Source organism: Pituophis catenifer, unplaced genomic scaffold, assembly GCF_029215685.1.
Source record: "Pituophis catenifer annectens isolate HBS135680 unplaced genomic scaffold, rPitCat1.0.hap2 SCAF_6, whole genome shotgun sequence".
In the NCBI taxonomy this organism is placed as follows: Eukaryota; Metazoa; Chordata; class Lepidosauria; order Squamata; family Colubridae; genus Pituophis; species Pituophis catenifer.
In genome coordinates, this window is record NW_027256886.1 from 55,789,925 (window position 1) to 55,811,962 (window position 22,038).

At 35.0% G+C, this 22,038-nt stretch overlaps 1 protein-coding gene across 3 annotated transcripts in view; it reads left to right on the top strand.

The window, feature by feature from the left end:
• TACC2 (transforming acidic coiled-coil containing protein 2) overlaps nt 1-22,038 on the top strand; it is a 151,180-nt gene that overhangs the window by 124,915 nt on the left and 4,227 nt on the right. For 2 of the 3 annotated variants that reach the window (XM_070946349.1, XM_070946352.1), the window contains 8 exons: nt 810-871; nt 1,246-1,358; nt 2,380-2,539; nt 3,338-3,478; nt 4,431-4,520; nt 11,553-11,690; nt 13,076-13,152; nt 14,166-14,209. In XM_070946349.1, coding sequence (XP_070802450.1) covers nt 810-871; nt 1,246-1,358; nt 2,380-2,539; nt 3,338-3,478; nt 4,431-4,520; nt 11,553-11,690; nt 13,076-13,152; nt 14,166-14,209 — 825 coding nt within the window. The remainder of the gene's footprint in view (nt 1-809; nt 872-1,245; nt 1,359-2,379; nt 2,540-3,337; nt 3,479-4,430; nt 4,521-11,552; nt 11,691-13,075; nt 13,153-14,165; nt 14,210-22,038) is intronic. The other variant, XM_070946350.1, reaches the window with a different exon arrangement.

Consider the following 22,038-nt stretch of genomic DNA (forward strand, 5'->3'; position numbering starts at 1 on the left):
TCAGTTTTCTAAGCAAATGCTTAGGGTAGCAGCATTCTTTTCCCACAGAGGAGGACTTTCCATGTGTTTAATTGAACTTAATGCTCCTGGATGTTTTCATAACTGTTTCTGGAAATACAGTCTGGCAATTCCACATGGTGCTACTTTTTTTTTTCTTCAGTAAGGAAAGACATTGTTTAAATAATTTGAGCAGATCCTTGTTGGGAAGGAAGAAATAACTCTGGAAAAGGCATCAACACTTTTTCCTTTATAGATAACTATGTGGGATACCCTAGCCTTGACAATTATTAGACTTATTAAAAATATTTTTGGAGGGGGAATTACTTTCCTACACTTCATGTAATAATCAAAGGACGCAGTGGTCTTTTCGCATATAAATATATACCCTATTCATGAATAAAAGATGCATTGTCATATTAAATTGTATTGTTTGACAATTCAGCAGTTTATAAATAGATTTTCCATTCGAACAAATAGTACTTAAAAATTAACTTAGCTATATATTAATAGTCTAAAATTGGTTGGGTATTTATTGTATTTTGAGTTTTTTTGAAAATCACACCAGTTAATTTGACAAAGAATGAATGAAGAAGACATGAAGAATATGTATTTAGTATAAGGGCCTAAATTATAATTGGAATGAACAAACTTTAGTCCTAGTTTATGCTTTCAAACTGGCCAAAAATCTTTATTCAGCATGTTCTGGGTTATAATTTATTACTCTGATTTTAATGTCTAGGAAATGTATGTTGTCCATGAGAAAACATGTTTCCTTTTCTTACTAAAGACATTTTTACTTTGTATTTCAGAGCTGGAATATGGCAACACATATGAAATAGAATACATGGAAAAAATTGGTTCTTCCATAGCTGTAAGTTTCTACTTGTGGATTTCTTGTTGCTTCCTCTTACAGTATTTCTCTAGGGTATATATAGAGGAAAGTCACAGTGCTTCCAATTAAGCTATTCATTTGCATGCAGAACAGCTAAAAGGTTTGCCAATTTATTCTGTAATTACTTTGATATACCTGAATTTTGGGAATTACTTTTAGCATTGTAATATGTTTCATTATATGATATGATGTGATGTGATGTGATGTGATGTGATGTGATGTGATGTGATGTGATGTGATATGATATGATATGATATGATATGATATGATATGATATGATATGATATGATAGTTAGGAGACGTTCCAGGTAAAGATGTATAGTAACATTGTTCTTATATTTCTTTGACAAAAGGATGATGATGGCCAGACAAAGCAATCTTTGTACCTTATGTTCAATGCTCAGCAAGAGAGTCCAATCAAGTCTCCTCCAGCCCGTTTATCAGATTCTACAACTCCTTGTTCTGGGTACTTTTTTGCATTATCTATTAAACCAATTGTAAAAAATATGGAATGATCAGAGCTAGAAATAGTTTTTTTCTTGAAGCTTTTGTATTATTCCACATACTGCATGATAGTGCGGTAAATTATTTAATTGAGTATGCTTTGGAATGGCATAGAATAAAATCAGTTAACATTTAAATATGTTGTTACCCCATTAATGTACGAAAAGAGAAAATGACAACTTAAAATAATTCATAAAGAGATTGATATCTACAACTTTAAATATCTAATAAAAGCTGTATTCGTTTATAGTAGTAATGCTGGCAGGTAAAGATTTAACAATAGAATGAACTAAAAAGTAAAATATTGCATCATAGTTACGATATAGAATAGAATCATATTGTTCTCTTACCTCAGAAGTCTGCCATTCAGATCAGGGGTGGGTTCTAAATTTTTTTACTACCGGTTCTGTGGGCGTGCCTTATTTTGTGGGTGTGGCTTGGAGGTCATGTGACTAGGTGGGTGTAGCTAGCTGGTCAGAGTCATTTCTGGAAGGTCCTCACACTTACGACCAAGTCCTCGACTTACGACCTGACTCATTTGTTTGCTTTTAACACTGATCAGCTGTAGGACGGCCCTTTGAAGCCCTGCGGCAAGAGTTTAAACAGTTTTTTTCCCTCTAGTCATCAGCTGGGACTCAGGAGGCAGCAATAGATTGGGGGTGGGACCAAATAAAAGGTAAGAATAACATGGGTGGGTGGGAGGGTGGGGGGGGGGAGAACCGGTTCGGTGACATCATATCATCACCGCTACCGGCTTGGCCGAACCGGACCGAACCGGGAGGAACCCACCACTGATTCAGATACTGGGATAAGACCCTGTGTTATGCCAATCATTTTAAACAAATGCTAATTTTAAACAGAAATAATAACCATAATCTCGAGATTTAAGACTGAGATGTAACGAAAGAATATGTAGGCAGTTTGTCAATCAGTGAATGTATTTGTTTAACCAGTTCAGAAACATACTATCCTCTTTCCCTTAGGTCAAGTCTGGAAGAAACAGAAAGCCAGCTTTCCTGCAGCATAAAACTACAGCACCCAGCTTCACGATCCCTGGTAGCTAATCAAGAATCATCAGTACAGTCCTCTGATAAAACAAAAGAACTGGAATCTGTATCCATAGGAAGTGCTTCAGACAACATAGTAAGTTATCAAGGGTTTGGAACATGTCTTCATTCTGTATCTAGCTTGACTGTAAATCAAGCTTGCTGCAGATCATCGGTCTGAAACTGTTTGACCCAATTACCCCTTTTCCCAATTTTCAATAATGCCCTCCAACCCCCCAGATTCTGTTGTTCTACACAAACATTTTAGCAGTCCCAAACTGGATCTTCAACATATAAATTAGCAATTACAAATTATTGTTTTACTCCCTTATTTAGGACATGCCTCTCTGTTCTAAATTATCATTTCCCTAAGAGTGGAGAAATGGCCTAGGGCCATTTCTTGAAAAATATAAAATATATAAAATTATTCTCCCTGCTTCGATAAGACTTCTACAAATCCCATCTCTTGTTTTCTCATGTCTACAACAAACAAACAAATAATACAACACTAGTTCCCCAAAAAGTTTCCTAGCTATAGTTTGGGAAACTCTGCTATGGACTGCTTTCTCCAAACCTGGTTGCGATTTGTGGTTCTTACAGATCTAGTGTTATCAGTCTGCCAAAAGTTTTTTGGAAATGGCATTGTTTCATAAGTAAAAAAGAGTGTAACAGAAAATAATTGTTTTAATTTTTTTTAAAGAAGAATCTACAGTATATGTGAACTATTCTGTGGTATTCAATTTCTTTTTTTTTCTTGCCAAATCTCAAGTTTTTATGGTCTATGTGAAAAAATATATATTTTACTTCAGATTTGGCTGGCATTTGCCATATATTTACAGGAGCAGTTTTAATTATGAGTAGTTCTCTCAATTTATTTATCTTTCTTGCTCTTCAGATCAGTCCTGAAGATCCCTACGTTTCCGCTGATGCTCTCCTTAGTAGAATATCTCATCCGCCTTCAGTATGTGATCAGCTTCAGTATCTGGAGCCTGACTTAGCGGAAAAGAACCCCCCAGTATTTGCTCAGAAACTTCAGGTTTGTAATGCAGATTTGTTTGTACTCCTTATGAATGTTCTGGTGTGATGATTTCTAAAGTGTAACAAAACTCTGCTATAAAAAAATTGTTCATTTTCCCCCTCTCTCTCTCTCTCTCTCTCTCTCTCTCTCTCTCTCTCTCTCTCTCCCTCCCTCCCTCCCTCCCTCCCTCCCTCTTTCTCTCTCCTCTCTCTCTCTCTCTCTCACACACACACACACAAGTTGAATTAGCTTATTTCAAAAGAAAAAGGGTGTATAATATATTGATTTTTCATAGTTTCACATATTTCCAATAATTCAGTATCTGCTATGTGAATGGTCTGTCTACATCTTTACATTACATTCATTTCATCTACCCAGCTCTCTGGTCATGACAGATTAATGGAGATTCAGTCACGATGCTGCATCTGCTATCTTGCAGATTTTGACATGCCCTTCTCCCCTGCCCCTTCCCTTGTCAGCTATAACTAAACAGTGTTTAACTGTGCTTAACTATAAACATCCTTTCTAAAACCATTTTGGTAACATTTTACTGATACTAACCATTCAATATGTAGTTTATAGCTACAGCTCAGGTATGTGTAATGAGCTCCCTGAGAAATAAATGCACATCAGAAAGGGTTTTATGATTAATTTAATGAAAAAATTAAGAGAGATGATTCCAGGTTGCATGTTAAACATTTCATATCATTTCTCCTTAAATCTTGCATCACAATGACCTATAATGTAACTCTCTTGGCTTAGCATGTTGTGTTGGTGGATCAGCCATTGTGGTTTCTTCAGTCATTGGTAGTTAAAACCCATCATGGTCTAGTAGAGTATGTGGACCTCAGCCAACGTATGCAATATCCTAAAACAATGGTACTAATGTATTCTGTAACTATGGGCATTTGTCTTTGCATCATGCTTAATGGATTTTCCCTGTACATTGTCACAACCATCTCACTGGCAGGAGGAATTAGAATTTGCTGCAATGAGGATAGAAGCCCTGAAGCTAGCCAGACAAATTACCTTGTCTTCTTTCAACTCCTTAGATACTGAGGTATCTCCTGTGCCTGCAGTTTGTGTGTTTAAAAACCGTGTTGCTGCTTTCACTTTAACAATAAGTTTTTCTGAGTGTTGATGCTGGATGATTTTGGTCCATTGCTATGTAGAAAGATAGAAAAGAGCATGTGGAAGTTTCTTTTCTCTAATCTCGGATGTGATCACGTTCCACTTTGCAGATATGTTTCAAAAATGACTATCACATGATGTGGTGGCGCAGTGATTAGATGCAGTATTGCAGGCTAATTCTGCTGACTGCCAGCAGTTTGGCAGGTCAAATTTGACCAGTTCAAGGATGATTCAGCCTTCCATCCTTCTGAGGTCGGTAAAATGAGCACCCAGATTGTTGGGGGAAATATGCTAACTGTAAACTGCTTAGAGAGGGCTGTAAAGCACTGTGAAGCGGTATATAAGTCTTAAGTGCTATTGCTATTGATCACAGGAATAAATTTGGCCGTCATTTTCTATACAGACTTGTGATTTTATGTTTAATTTTTTGATACATACTGGAAATGTAAATGAGCGTAGTAATTTCTTTAGAAGGGCATGGAAAAAACACTATGTATGTAATGGAGAATATTCAGAGTTTGGAGAGTAGCAGACACACATGTAATCTTAGAAGAATTAGGTGAATATATGAGAAATATTCACAGTTGTGTGATGTATATCACTTTATATCCAAGAGTTCAGTATGGCAATAATTCAGAAAACTGTTCTGTGGGGGGCGGGGTGTTTTTTTTATCTTTTTGTAAATGCAATAATTCACCGCTATAGCATGTTATTGCTTGAAAACTGGCTTTATCTGCAGGCCAGTGATTGCAGGTATCAATGTCTTGAGAAGTGAAAATTGGTACTCACCCAGTTTAAGAAATGGATGGGTTTGGATCCAGGATTTTCTTCCCACAGTTTCTTCTCAACTTTTCCCATCTATAGAAGATTTCTGATCTAGAAAGCTCTTCTTTCCTCCTGTAATCCCCCAGGCCCTTTCAAAATATTTCCTATATGGTTGTTGGTCACATAAAACTCAGTGAGAGGTGGTTTTGCAAAAGAATGGGAGATTAAGCAAGCTGCGTCTATCTCTTCCCATTGGCTGGTACGAACGAAACTGCATCTAGAATTGTTGCCATGGGGAATGGGATGGACTTTAAACATTGTCTAAATTGTCCAAAACTGCAATAAAGAGCTTTAATCATAAGCAAGAAAAGAAACGGTGTCTATATAGTCAAACAGAACCCGCAAACTGAGGTATCCCTTTGTTGACTTAAACAATTTTGACAAACTCTGTGAGGTCAAAACTGTACACTGCATACCAGAAGCTGCAAATGCCAGGATTCCTATCTGTGTGTGTGTGTTAGAAATTGTCTGTAGATGACGGTTTTGATCTTTAGGCAACAATCCACATCTCAATTGCCTAAGAAGGTTTAAAATAATGGGAGGAAACAGACTCTAAGAAGAGGAAGAGGCCTCGTATGTTAATCTCTTCTTCATTCATTAAGATCAAAAATGTTTTGTTTCTTTTTTTTTCCCTGCTATGCCCACAGCATGCTGGCTGTTGACATATTGGAGTGAAGTTGAGCCTGTGGTGCATGCAGCCTAAACTAGAGTGAAATGTTAGTTTTTAAATCATGCATTTGATCTGTGTAGCTCCCCTGGAAGACTCCTTATGGTGATATCAGTAGAAAGGAGCTCATGGGGTTTCCCTTATTGGAAGTTATGTGTGCTTTGTGTTTCTTGTTTTTTTTTTAATACTGATGCCATCTGAATATTTGCCTGCCAGTGCTGTACCACAGACTGAAAACATTCATTTCAAAACAGGGAGGTATGAACTATTGCAATTAATTTATTAGTTGTAATCTATACAACAGATTACCAAGCTGTACATTTTAACATAATTATACTTTCCACTACGGTGACCGAAACTCTGCTGTTGGTGATTGTGACCAAGGTGGATTGGGAGCAAAGTCTTCCTGTTTTTCGTCTCTGGTTATTTGGTTAAATTGTGTAGTCTGAAAAATCAGATAGGTCTGATAGTATTTCATTTGAATCTGTATCAAATGAATACAGATTCATTCTTATATATTTAATTTTTTCATACTTCAGATTTTTTATTCTGTGTTTCCAGTATTGAGCGTTATAACTAATATATTCACACAAACACACACACACACACACACACACACACACACACACACACACACAGAGAGAGAGAGAGAGAGAGAGAGAGAGAGAGAGAGAGAGTCTCCTTGGTCTGATTTAATGAAGATAATGCTAAAAGAGTTCTTTACTTCTACTAGTTAAAGCCTGCAACTCCAACATTATAACATCTCTGAGTTAAATCTCTAACAGAGCTGGTCCTGTATGTGCTGAGAATAGGAAGTTGGGAGGGACATCCATCACTACATGTCACATCCTGGGACATGAATCTAAAACACAGGTGCTTGCGCAGATACTCTCTAGGATCCGGTCTACCTCCTTGGGAGCAACAGGGTCAAACTGTTCCCAGATAACAGGGCAAGAACCTGCCTCGGGGGCTTCCACAGGACCAGCAACCATGCCGGCATCTATCTTTGCTTGTCATAATGTCGCTAGAGGGGATCACCTGACCTGGAACATTGTAACCATCATAAGTACATGCCAGTTGCCAAGTGTCGAACTTTTGATCACATGACCAGTGGGATGCTGCAATGACCAAAAGTGTGAAAAACTATCATAAATCATGTTTTTCAATTCAGTATAACTTTGAATAGTTACTAAACAAACTGTTGTAAATTGAGCACTACCTGTACACTGCCTGCCTAGTTGTTTTGTTTCTAAAACAAATTTGTCCACTTTTCAAGGTCAAGAAACACACGCCAAGGATTCCAGGAAGGGTATTTTATTTTTATAAAATGCATTAACAGCTCTGCTGCCTTCCACTCCTGGAGGATGTGCAGCAGGGGTGTCAAACTTGCAGGCCTGATGCATCACGTGCTGGCCATGCCCACCCCCAGTTTAGCAAAGTGTGTGTGGGGGGAAATCACGATATGTCACGTGATGCTGACATGACGATGAGAGTTTGACACTCCTGGTCTACAGGAATGGGTTGTTCTAAGTCTCCTTCTCATACTTCCTAGCTTCATTGGGCTGAGCAACTGTTTACCTCACATATCACCTTCTCAAAGCCAGAGTTAATTCCTCTTAGAAATTGTAAGCCACTTCTAGGATTGATACACATTTTCTGCTGAGCTGAGGCTGCCACAGTGACTGGGGAAATATCACATGAAGCAGATTATATAGCTGCTTCCTCCATATTCCCAGCCTAATGCTTATCGAGCCTTGTTGACTCTACAGTGTCAAAGATACTAAATAACTTAATATCATTTGGAAGCCATGAAGTATTGCAAAACTACTGGGCATTTTCCCAGAATGAATCAACAAGATGTTATATAATTATATGAATAGCTTGTTAAGTAATTTATCTTAATTAAGTTTTTCAAGAGATTGTTGTGACAAATTTGAAAAACAAGCTTTTGGGCAAGCTGCCCTGGTTAAATTAAACATAATCTTCCCCCTGTAACATGTTCAGTTGGGATGTACAATTTGATTTACTTCTTTAAGCAATCATTATTATAGTCAACAGTTAAATCAGTGATGAGTTGATCTAATAGAACATTCATAGATTTACAGTAGACAAGAAATAAGTTGAAATTAAGTATGTAGAATTTTCTGAAAATATTGAATTTTTTTTAATCTCTTGTTGCTATATTGCTTCATTTAAAGGATCAACATTTCTGCTTCATATCTACTACTAAATTGCAATTTTCCCCCAAAATATTTGTATTTTTTTATTTTTATCTGTATAATTATTTTGTGCTATGGTAAAATGCTTTGGATTCTATGCAAATGAGAGCTCAATTCAAATTATTTGAATGCATAATAAAAATTTCTAATAGTGAACCTACTAATCTTCATGATAATCTTGGTACCAGCTATAAAATCAGTATAATTGCTCTTATAATAATGTTTATATGTAAATAATATTGAATTCATTTTCCATGTGTTTCAGGGGATACATTTTAGTTCTCATTTATAGAATAAAAAGGAAACTTCATGTTAGGATAGATAAATTAGTCTTAGTTTGGGGCCATGTAATTTCATACATGAATCATAATTGCATTGGTGGTTTTATTATTATTTTTAGAGAAAGAAAGTGTGTAGGTATGTCTATATAAATATTTCAAAGTAGACATTTTCGTACATATTATTTTTGAAACCAAGAAGTATCTGAATATTTAGAAAAGTAAAAATTTGCAAGCAAACAAAGAACCCATTCCTTCGCATGCATTCTCTAGAATAATATGAATCAAACCACTTCTCTTCTAAAGGTAAAACAAAGGAAATCCTCAAACAGTTCTTGAATTTTATATAGAGATAGATGATGATGATGATGATAGATAGATAGATTGATAGATGATAGATAGATAGATAGATAGATAGATAGATAGATAGATAGATAGACAGACAGACAGACAGACAGACAGACAGACAGACAGACAGACAGATAGATAGATAGATATAGATAATATATAGTATATATAATAGATAATCTAATTATCTAACTATAATATAAAAATTATGGAATTAATATGTCTAGCTATAGCTAGTGTTACTGAATAAGTCTTAAAACAGTTTGCTCAGTCTCATGTATCTTTACTAATCTCTTATAATGAAGAATTTATAAGAAATCTTCACTAATTTGTTCTATTGTGAAATTCTGAATATAACATAAAACAAGCAGTTTTATGGCTTTTATCAGTTTATATCAGTCAGAACTGATCTGAACTGATCAGTTCTTATCAGTTCTATCAACTGATAAGAGTATCAGTTACTCTTAACAATAGATTAAACTATATAAAATATATAATAATAATAATAATAATAATAATAATAATAATAATAATAATAATAATAATAATAATAATAATAATTTTATTTCTATACCGCCCTTCTCCCGAAGGACTCAGGGCAGTGTACAGCTTATTTAAAAACACAAGACAAAACATCGATTAAAAATTTAAAATAATTAAATAAATTTGGCTCAATTTAAAACCCCACAAATTTAAAATACCCCAATTTGAAATTATTATGTTGATAGCCCAGCCTGGCGGAACAACAGGGTCTTCAGTGCACAGCGAAACACCCGGAGATCAGAGATCTTACGTATTTCCGGGGGCAGTTCATTCCACAGGGCTGGGGCTCCCACAGAGAAGGCCCTCCCCCTGGGTGTCGCCAGCCGACATAACTTGGCTGATGGCACCCTGAGGAGACCCTCTCTGTGGGAGCGAACTGGCCAGTGGGAGGCTATTGGTGGCAGAAGTCGGTCTCGAAGGTACCCGGGTCCTGTGCCATGGAGTGCTTTAAAGGTGGTGACCAACTCCTTGAATCGCACCCAGAAGAATTTATCCAGTACATTGGTGATTATTCACTGCTTTGTACAAATAGGCAAACCGATTAGAATTCCTATTATCAGATTATATTTTCCCAATTATTTAGTCCAAGTATCTAAACTGAATTTGTTCATACATGATATAAAAAAGATAGTTAGTGGAAAATAATTTTGCTTCTTCCTAAAAACCAAAAGCAAGAATCTGAATTGCATTAGTTCTGTGTAAAGAAAATAGCAGAAGCAATCTCTGATATTTTCTTAGCTTCCTTTTGTATATTGCCGTTGAAAGAATTTGTAATTTATAGTTTCCTGCTTAAACTTGCCTTAATTAACTTTAGTTGTTATTTAGTCACTGATTAGGTGCTTGAATCAAATATTGATTGTTATGAATTACTCTAATATATTCCATTTTAATTAAAAATGTTCAATCAGATCTATCAGTAACTTAAATATTAAGTAAATACATTGTTAATATTGTGCTCACATTCTTATAAAAATAAATCCACATCCAACAATTTCATATTTTATCCTAAATTATTCTACCATCTGCAGAACTATATTTAGGTAATGCTGTGTAGTGCTTTTAGTAATAAGGTTAATATCAAATAAAAAGTGAAAAAGTATAAGCCAAAGCTATAACTATGTTATATACATTTTAAATATGGTGGCCAAAAATGTGTTTTGAGGTATTTGTTGGAGCATACTTTGTTCCAACAAAAGAACTTCATTCTTTTCTTTTGCTTTTGACTTTCAAATAAAATTCATTTTGCTTTTGCTGATCTTTTTGTCCGTTGTTGTATGGTGAATAATACACAGCTCAGTAGATGTCAGGCTGCATCCTGTACAAAGTTGTCCAAATGTATTTTGCTTACTGAGTACTTGATATCATTTTAGCAAAAAAATTGTTTTTAATGAAGAATTGCAATAGCAGCAAAAAAGTGTTCAAGCACTAGGGTAGGGTAGGGTAGGGTAGGGTAGGGTAGGGTAGGGTAGGGTAGGGTAGGGTAGGGTAGAATAGGATAGGACAAGACAGGACAGGACAGGACAGGACAGGACAGGACAGGATAGGACCTTGGAGGTCTTCTACTCCAGCCCCCTGCTCAAGCAGGAAAACTGATACCATCAGACAAGTGACTGTCCAGTCTCTTCTTAAAAAGCTCCAGTGATGGTTTATACAGTACTAGAGAACCTGCCTACTTGAGTAGGCAAGTTCTCTATAAACCAAACTTTTCTATCTGAGCTCATAATTTTCGGAAATTATGACTTGGAATCCTGAAAGATACAGTCCAATATATTTGAAAGTAATCAGATTGGGGACGCTTACAAAAGCATACTCTCTTTCCAAACTAGTTTTAATGATCATTTTTGGTTCTGAAGCTCAGTGAAATGGTGCTTTGCAAGAAAGATGGGAATTTCCAATATTCTGTATATCGCCAATGTGTAACAGTAACTCTTGTGAAATAGCTTAAGGATACACTAAGATTAATATTTTAATTAATTAATTCCACATTTTTTTTTTCACATTGCATTCTTTTCTCACTTCTTTTGAAATAGTTCATCACTGGAACATATTACTAACTGTTTGTCCTTCTTTGAAATGAACAGAGAGACCCTGCAGTTGACGCTTCAATCTCTAAAAGTGCATTGTACTCCCGGATAAGCAGCTCAGAGGGAGAAAATGCCTCCACTTTGCTTTATAAGCAGCAAGACCTGGATACCGCCTTAAGAGTTACCAGGGAAGAGGTAATGGCAATTTTAATCACGGAAGACTGACTGTTTATTGGTAGGCATTTTACAAATGCAATCACTATTTGAAGTTTGTTCTTCCAATTAATTCATTGTAATAAAATTAAATTAATGAATGATTTCCAGTTACTGATCAATGCCAACATTGTGGTATTTTTTTTTAAAGAATCAATTCTCCTTATCTGTTAAACATAATTCAGTTAATGTGTTCCAGTTAATTTCTTTAAATTGCTGGTTCCTCATCCAATAAGGAAGTATATATTATTCTACATAGTAATATATATTAATAATAGCTAACAGAAAGCAAGAATTCATTATAGAAAAGTTGATTGGGCAAATTTGGTGCATGTCCCATCTATTTTTGATCATAATTATTCATTGAGAAAATCCATGTATGGTTGGAATATTTATTATATATTTCTGTTAGGATTTCTTTGTTTACCAAACAGAAGACTACATAAGAGCACCATTTTTTTGTTTATATATTCAAAGAGTTTGGTAAATATTTGGCAAGTCAATTTTTTTTTGTAGAACTAATATAGTAAACAAATTAGACCCTTTTATAGTCTAGGTCAGGGGTGTCAAACTCGTGACAACACGTCATCATGTGATGTATCACAACTTTTTCCCCCTTTGCTAAAACGGGGGTGGGCGTGGCCAGCAAGTGATGCCTTTGGTCCGCAGGCAACAAGTTTGACACGCCTGGTCAAGGTATAGTTTTGTGTATTTGGGAACATAGATATTTAGGTAGTTCTTTAGGTAGGTGTAATAGAATTCGCATAAAGGCAAGAATAGGACTCACAGGATTTCTTACCATGCAACTTTAAGACACATGGATTTCAACTTTCAGGATTCCTCAGACAGGCTGGCTAGGAATTCTGGCAATTGAAGTTTATATGACTTAAACTGGCTAAGTTTGAGAAACCCTGATGTACGACATCACTCAAAAAATTGCTTCCTGTAGATTCCAAAGCAATCCATTCTCTGCAATAAACTATGATTTTTGAAGAAGTATAATTTGCTTGTATTTGTGTTTGTCTTAGCTTAGCAAGAGGGAGAAATGCCAACATATTTTGATTTTATAAAAGTGGCATCTGCAGCAAAAAGTGATGACATAGAAAAGACATGCACATGGTGACATCACATGTGCCACAATCATATACTTGCATTCTGATATCTGATGCAAGTATGTGTGTTACGACAGCATTTGTGTGGTAACATCATTGTGTGTGTTTCATCAGTTGCTCTCCTTACCTTCCCTGTGAATGCCTTAATTATAATCTTGCTATACTTTTTTTATCAATTCTTAGGATGTTATGTGGCAAAGTATTTTGTCCTTTTTCAAGCTGATACAACCTTATTTCTTCTCTTTTTTAAAAAAGATAGTTGCAAAGGAAAGGATGATTTCAGAATGGAAAGAGAAATATGAAGAAAGTAGGAGGGAAGTTATGGAAATGAGGTTTGTGTAATTTTCTATGAATCAATACTTTTAAAGTTTATGAAACAGTTAAAACATTTTATTTTTTATTCATACTGCTGATGACAGACTCTTCAGTTTACCAAAATTGATCTGTTGAAAGAAGTATCCGCTTGTGTGTGTGTGTTGTTCATAAGACAACATAATCTTCCATAAATATGGAAATAGTTTTCCTTTACTTATGTGTATAAATTCAATATAGAAATATGCTACAGCAATAATACTACAGCAATAAACTGTAGTATTCAAAAACTACCTTGAGAGTACTTACTGAATAGAAAAACAGGTTATAAATCAAATAAATAAATGAATCAAATATATTAAATACATATTCTACCTCTTTCTGTTTGAAAAATCCCACAAATAATGTCAAGGTATCTATCGAATGTCTTATAAAATTCAGATAAAGATAAATTCAGTTGTTTAAATAAGATTTAATCAGCTAACTTTCTTGGGAGAACAAATTCAAAATAGGATATAATTTTAAAGTTTAAGGCAATTCTTTTGAATTGTTTTTATTGTCATGTTTATGGCTATTTCATAGACATTGCAATAGGGTTTTTTTCCTCCATTTCTGCAACTCAGAATGTAATTGCTAATTAAATTAACATAGGTCTGTGGAAACTATCCATCTTTCCCCTCTGCTACCACTTTCTGGCAAAATCAGTTCAAAATTTGATCAGTAAGAAGGCACAAGTTAATGCATAGAATGGCAGATCTACCTTTCTACTGACGAAACTGAGAAAACAAGTCTGAATGTGGAGGTCACAGTCTATACATAGTAGATCACCTATTTTATAGCATAAATATGGATTTAGCAGCATCCTAGTTGTCTATGAATTAATCTTTTGATTAAAGAAATGCCACACTATAACAACTGTATTCTGTCATACATTTTGGAGCTAATTTATAAGGTTTTAATAGAAGAGATGGCATTAGCAAAATCCATTTCTGTGGATGCATGTTCACTTTCATTTCTTTCTATCTTTTAATAGGAAAATTGTTTCAGAATATGAGAAGACAATTGCTCAAATGATAGGTAGGTATTTGCTTTCATGAAAAGAAAATATTCTTTTCTTATTCTGTTATAGGGAATACACAATAATAGAAAATTAGTCGTGCAATGATCATAGATGATTTAAGAAACAGGTTTGGGAATCACAACACATCTCGAGGTCGCTACATATGCCTGGAAGTCTTCTTGAAAATTACTGTTATTTACTTATTTACTTAAGCCTGTTTCATTGCTTACAATATTTCTTTTGGAGAAAATATGCTCTAATTCTTAGCTGTGTCTCATGTTACATGTATGCATTAATTCAATATAGAATTTCATCTCATCGTACATATTGTAACACTGTTCATAAAAAAAAAAGTAAAGACAAGTAGATGCCAGGAAAAACATATTTATTTGACAGCAGCCAATTATGAAACAAACCTAAATATATTATAGTCACTGCTTTGATGGCAGATATCTACCAAAACATTTAACAAATACTGATGTATAATATTTAGTCCTAGGAAATGGCAGAATTCTGGATATCATTGGCCTCTCAGAACAAATCACATTATTATGCCAACCATCACTGTATTATAATTAAATTATTAATTAATTTAATTAATTACATTATTAGTACTTGTAACTAGATATGACTATCAATACAACCCTAATAAATATAAAGTATTAAGCCTCGTAAAAGTTTTTCACGTCTAAGTAAAATGTAGAAATATTTTAATTACTTGGGCTGCTGCTTTTTAGTATTGCTATTTTAAAGTTACTCTGTTGTATTATGTATTGTTGAGAATTTTGTTTGGTAGATTTCCCTGGAAGATGTGATTTAGAAGAGTGGCAAAATATTTTAAACTTAAATAAAATCTTTAAAGATTGTATAATATGGTTGAGTCGAAGGTAAATCAGAATCATGCAAAGTTAGGGGCAACATAATTTTGTCCAACTATCTGGCTTTATATTTACATGACCCTTTCATTTAAAATTAGTATTTATTTTTATTCTGTAATTCCATATCTCTAGAATATATTCTGGTGAACAGTTTCCAGTGTATAATGTAGATAATTTTTGTGAAAGAAATGCTGAATATGAGATACAAGTGCATAAATTTTGCTTATCTTTTGCATTTCAATTCTGTGTATTCCCCCAGGTTAAGAAACTTTGATTTTTTTTTAATTTTAACATTTGAGATAATTTTATTCTTGCAGATGGTAAATATTTCTTTTACAATTAATATTTGGAGAAACTACACAAATTCTCCACCAGAGCAGTTATGTTAAATTGAGCCATCTCTACTGAACTGCAGCTTGTGTGTTACCTAGACATAATATCTCTTATGCAGATTATGATATATTTGTAGTACAAGTATTCCAGTGCACTAATAGATTTATATGGTTTGGAAAAGATGCAAACCAAGATTAAATCTTTATAAAGTTCACCTAGAGAAGATTGAACTGTCCTTTCAAACAGCATTTTAGATGGTGATAAAAGTTCAGAAGCTTAAATGGCTGGCTGATCTGTTACATAATCAACCCCCTCATGAAGGGTTACATCTTTAGATGTAACATGAACGAATAAAGCACGTGCAGACATTAAACTAATGGCTGATTGTTCTGTGATTTAATTTACTGGGGAATTGTGAAGGGTCTGTAGATTTGTGTACTTGTCCCAATAGATAAAAGGAAAAAAAGATGATTATCAATTGCTAATTGTATTTCAGTGAGTGATTATTTGAGTCAGATCCTGGAGTCTGAGAATAGAAAAGGATAGCTCATGGAGATGCCCCTAGATGAGTGCGCTCTTAGCAACATTGGCTGAAGTTGCCATCTCCCATTGATGTGAAGATTTGCCTTTTAGAAAGAATCAGAAAGCTCCCCAAGTTTGGGTATCATTGGCCAGTGCCTATTCAGCATCAGCTTAAAGCTAGCTGTGACCTAGATATAGGAAATGTGTATTTGATTTTCCAGACAAGGTTTGTACAGCTTGAGTGCTAATTCTATTGTGGCTTAAAGATCTAGCGAAAAATTCAGAGGATGGAGGCTAATTCCATCCTGTTCTAGAAGTTCACTTTAAAAGCTTTAGATATTCTTGTGCGCAAGAGTATTTTTATAAGCTAACAGAAAAGGAATGGAAATGTTACTTACGTGGTTATTTCTGACTAATCTTTATGCGTGTGACTTTTTCCTAGTTAGAAACATAGCAGGAGCTTCTGATATATGCAGAGAAAATATACTGAAGTGTGCTCTGTGTATTGGTATCCTGCAAGGGAAATTTTTATATCTGGAGAGATCCTTTGAGCACTTTATAAATCTGAACTAAACTAATGCCTTTTTAGAAAAACCTGATTTGGGCCAGAGCATTAAGAAAAAAAGGGGTTAAAGAAGTATCCTAACGTTTTGCAAAAACCAATGGCTCCAATGTAAATGTAAAAAGGATTAGCTCCTAAAGATATAATTGGGAGGCAGAAACTTGAGCAGACTGAGTTTGTAGAGCTCCTGGTAATTCCTTGGCATGTACTTTTCAGATAGCATCTGCATTCATATACTTTCCTTTAATATCTTCAGTCTTCATTTAGCTTATGCTTCTACTGCATGTTTGTCTCCATAAAAAAAAAATTATCAGATAAAGTCTTCCCTATTGCATTCAGTCTACAGATCATGTGAGTGCTTTTTGAACCATTTTTGTTGCACATGGCATTTTGTCAAGGTGAATTGCATATACAGTATTTCCGTTTTTAGGGAATTCCATTATCTACAGCTGCTGCCACCCTTTTGAGCCATTCATTCATTCATTCATTCATTCATTCATTCATTCATTCATGTATATGCTTGTGTGAAAGCTGAAAGCAAACTCATCCACTTAAAACTATTATGCTGCTTCCTTTTTCATAACTGAACTAAAAGGAATATTGTGCTTTGTGCATTACAGATTGTTGCCTCCCGGTTTTTTCTGCTTTCTTAATAAATCCCTTGACTTTTTTTCTGTTTTGCTTCCATTTTTGTTGCTTCTTGTTCTTTGCTTGCAAATCCAAAACAAAGGCAAGCCTGGTAAGTATTGCTTTTGCCAAATTTGGCACCTGCATATTGCATTTTTCAAAATTTTATTTTATTTTATTTTGGCATTTACTTTTATGAATTTGATCTGTCTTCTGATGGATGAGCTCTACAGAAGCTCATTCTACATATCTACAGAGAATGTAGATATAAATCTTGTTATTTCTAACAGTAATAGTGGTTAATGACCAATAGATACTGCAAGCATTAATGGCTTTTTTTTAGGGTGATATACATTGTTCCATTTCACTTCAGGAATAGGGTGCAGAAACAAATATTGTTATTAACTGGCTATATTACAATGGTTTCCACAATACTTACAGTGGCAGTAGGGCATCATAAAAAATGTAATAAGAAACTGTTTTTTCACTCAGACAATTTCACATATTATTTTGGCCATCTAAATACACAATTTAAAAAAAAGAGTCAAGGCAATCCGCTTTAGATCCTATCTACTGAATTTCTTACCTCAGCATCCCCCAATCTTTCCAGGTCAGTGGACTGGTGGAGGTCATGGCGGAGGGGAGGAGGGGAAGGGGATGGTTTCACGTGCGCTGCTTTCACTAATAGCAATAGCGCTTAGACTTATATACTACTTCCCAGTGCTTTACAGCCCTCTCTAAGCGGTTTACAGAGTCCGCATATTGCCCCAAACAATCTGGGTCCTCATTTTATCAACCTTGGAAGGATGGAAGGGTGAGTCAACCTTGAGCTGATGGCAGCAGTGGTGGATTTCAAAATTTTTTACTACCGGTTCTCTGGGCGTGGCTTGGTGGGCGTGGCAGGGGAAGGCTACTGTAAAATCTCCATTCCCTCACCACTCCAGGGGAAGTTACTTGCAAAATTCCCATTTCCTACCAATCAGCTGGGACTTGGGAGGCAGAGGATAGATGGGGGCAGGGCCAGTCAGAATTTTTACTACTGGTTCTCCAAACTACTCAAAATTTCCGCTACCAGTTCTCCAGAACTGGTCAGAACCTGCTGAAACCCACCTCTGGTTGACAGTCATCAGATGCAGCTTCACATGCACGAATGCAGTCGCCCAACAGTTCCGCAGCCCAGTTCCAAATGAGTTGTGGCCCAGCACCGGGCTGCAGACCGGGGGCTAGGGACTCCTGCCCTACCTGCAATAAGATGTGCAAGTTTCAGTAGTAGGGACAACTGATTTATTTCATTAGAGGAGAAATAAATAGATTCCCATATTGGATGCTAGTTACCTTTTTTAACTAGATGCACTTGATCTCTTCTAAATCCCATATTAGAAGTGATGTCTTTGAAAATTTATCATAAGAAAGGCTGGACTACATCATCCTAGATCAGGGATGTGAAACTCATGTCACCACGGTGGCATTGCAAGATGTGTCAGGACTTTTTTCCCCTTCGCTAAACCGGGCAGGGTGGCATGCCCAACACATGACGCATCCGGCCCATGGGCCAGGAGTTTGACAGCCCTGTCCTAGATGGTGCTGTGTCATTAAGCAAAAGACTCTCTTCATTGTTTTAGGAGCAAGGAACACAATGTTCAGTTAAATTGAAATTGTGAATATGTAATCTATGCTTTATACTGATTTTAGTAATTATATGGCAATTAATTGCCCATAGACTTTTTAAAAACTATTTGATAATAAGACAAATTAAAAATTAGTAATTTTTGGGAGTCATCTATCTGCCCAGTAAGATCTAATAGAACAGGATATTTACATATTTCTTCAGTCAGAGACTATTACCTACAGAGGGTACAGAAACCTGTCTTTTCAATTGCTATACCTCTCATCAGATATAGTATAGCCTGTACAGCAGAATGTCCTTGTCTCTTCAGAAGCTCAATGCAGATTTGGCTTCTTTTATCAATCTTGGCAGGGCTAATAGGACTATCTCTGTGGATGAACATCTATTTTATTGGTATTATTTGGAATGTTTGCTTCTTGGTGCACATAACTGCTTATGTTGTATGTTTGGGTTTTAATTTTTGATTTATCATGAATTTGTTTTAACCCAAGTTGCAGTTTTAGTGAGTTGTATGTTGCTCAATGTTCATTGATTGGAGCAGTCAATAAACAATTTAAATAATTAATATCTTAGTGATGAGATGATGCTGATTGTTAAGTATGCAGTGAGGGACGATGGATGGATTTGATGTTTTTCCCATAAATCAGTTCGTAACCACAACTTGGTCAGGATAAAAGGCTAAACAACCATCAAAATGTCAGACTCACTTGATGGAGAAAATAATAACATTAAGAATTTATTTTCCTGCCCATGATCTGAATACTCCAAAATAGGTTTGATTCTGCAAGCTTTGATGTGTCACTTAGACCTACATTCTCTTTCTTCATATTCCATGGCTTTTTATTAGAGCTCTGGATAAACAGATCACTTCTGTGAAGACCCATAATCAGTAGAAAAAATCCGAAGACTGCCTGTTATACCCTGACAAAATGAAAACCTGCTCCAAATTGCCTTTTCCATTTTAGGATTAGGAAACATATCTGCTAAATGGTGTAGAGGAAAATTCATCTTTGAAAAATGATCAGCAAGGTGCATATTAAATGTGAAAATTAAGTTTAATTTTTCAGTATTAGCTAGGAATTTTCTGCGACCCATTATTAGGCAGGGCTGGGTTAAAAGAAGCTGCTTGAAAAATATTTTTCTTCTGTGATTAAATTATACAATAGCAATGAAACTCGTAATCTATGCTAAGGATTTCATTCAAAGAATCCTGATCAGAATATCAGAATAACATTTGAAAGAGAGCTTGGAAGTCTTCTACTGCCAATAATGTAAATGTTTTATTATATGTAAAAAAAACAAAAATGGGAGGGAATTTAGCTTTAAAAACATACTTCTATGGAAATGTGACTCCAATTCCATTTCTATTTTCATTTGAAAGTAATTTCTATGGAATTCAGTAGGATTTTCATTCAGATAAACACTTTGGATGGACCTATAAAGAATTCCATATTTTGTTTAGTTTTAGGAGTATCTGCATTAGGCTTAGTTTCACTAATGTACTAAAGCAACATACGTAGTTCTTTTAATTTGCAAAAAAATCAAAACCCTTCTGCAGTTATCGGAGTTGACTAAACTTCCACAAAAGAATGGAAAAAGAAACAAGACCAAAAAAAATAACCCTCTGAACTATGTCCCCATCAACCATTGGCATGAGGTTTACAACATGTTACTCTTGTCTAGATGGTGCCCTATTCTGTTTAGCATGTTGTGTTCAAATCAATACAGTACTTAGAATACTGTAATACATTAGAGGAATGACACATTCTGTTGATGCTATAGCTGAAAGAACAAATATTTCATGTGCAAGTGCTCAATATATTCATACTACATTATAAACATTGGTAGTGACAAATTGTTTGTTGCGTTACTTGTATAACTGCTTCTAGCCAAGTTTTCTTCTTTCCCACTTTTCCTGATTCATTGAATTTTATAGCAATATAATAGACAACTTAGCCATTCAAAGATAATCTGGTTTTTTATTCCTTCTTTCGTCTTTTTCTTTCCATAATTTCTGTACTATTGTGGGGCAAAAGATGTGCAAAATGACATGCTACAGGCATCTTTAGATTTAAGAATAAATGAGAATAACTCACTGCAATTTTGAAAATACACTCAATTTATTAAAAGAGTAACTAGTTTTTTATTATTAGTTTATAATATAAAATACAAAAGAAAATAGTGGGAAAATAGCGGAGGGAGAAGGGAAGGGAAAAGTGTAGGAAAAGGGGGGGGGGAGGAAAGAAAAGGTGTTGACTTCTGACTCTCTTTGATGAAGTAAAATCAGATAACATCAAACCTGAACTTTTTTCTTTTACCTAATAGTATAAACGAGCCATTTCTATAACAACAAATCTATCTAATCGAAGAATAACAGTTCTTAATTGAGGTTGCCACTATAGGTAGCCCTCATTTAATGATCAGAATTGGGACTGGCAACTCGAACATTTAACAAAGTGGTCACTAAGAAATTTTTAATTTATTTTTCCCTTGCTATACAGACTGGTGAAGGTTGTAAATGCAAGAAATGGTCATAAAGTTACTTTCATCACTGCGAACAGTCACTAAATGACTATCTGAACCTTTATTGTTTTTATTGATAGAATTGTTCTCAGAGAAGCAAGAACAAAAATAACTGGTTCATCATAAAATTAAGACTGCTTTATAGTATACTGCAATTATGCATGCATGAGTATTATACACATGTATCTAAAAATAATATATAATCAAAGCTGTTCAGTGTTCACATGCTGTGTAAGCTCTGATTTGCTACAGCTCTGAGAAAAATAGACACTTAATAATAACTGTAATGTTGTAAAAAGTAGTGACCTTTTAAAGTGGAATGTTTGAAAAATCTGGCACACCTTCAGGTTTGGGGGAACTGCAACCCCAAACACAGCAGGTGGATAAAACTGGATTACAATTCTAGAAAACAGGGAGGAGAAAAGTGACAGAATTGTAGAAATACATAAATATGTGCATGCTGGAGAGAAAATGGAGAACGGGAACTTCTCAGATAGCATTCAGTGAAATTGAGTAGTGGGAAATTCAGGAAAAGCAGAGGGGAAATTTGCAGGACTCATAGCTAAATTATAGAATCACTTTTACAAGATTGCTAAGGGCTATAGACACATATGTGCTTAAAGGTAAGGATCAAATAAATTAATGCAGAATCAAGCTTATAATAATTTCCAGATTCAGATATGTCTAATATGAAGGGTTTCATCTGGCAGGATTCTTTTGAAGTTATTATAAATACTTGTATAGATTTGTCTTCTCTTTTATTTAAGGAATGGT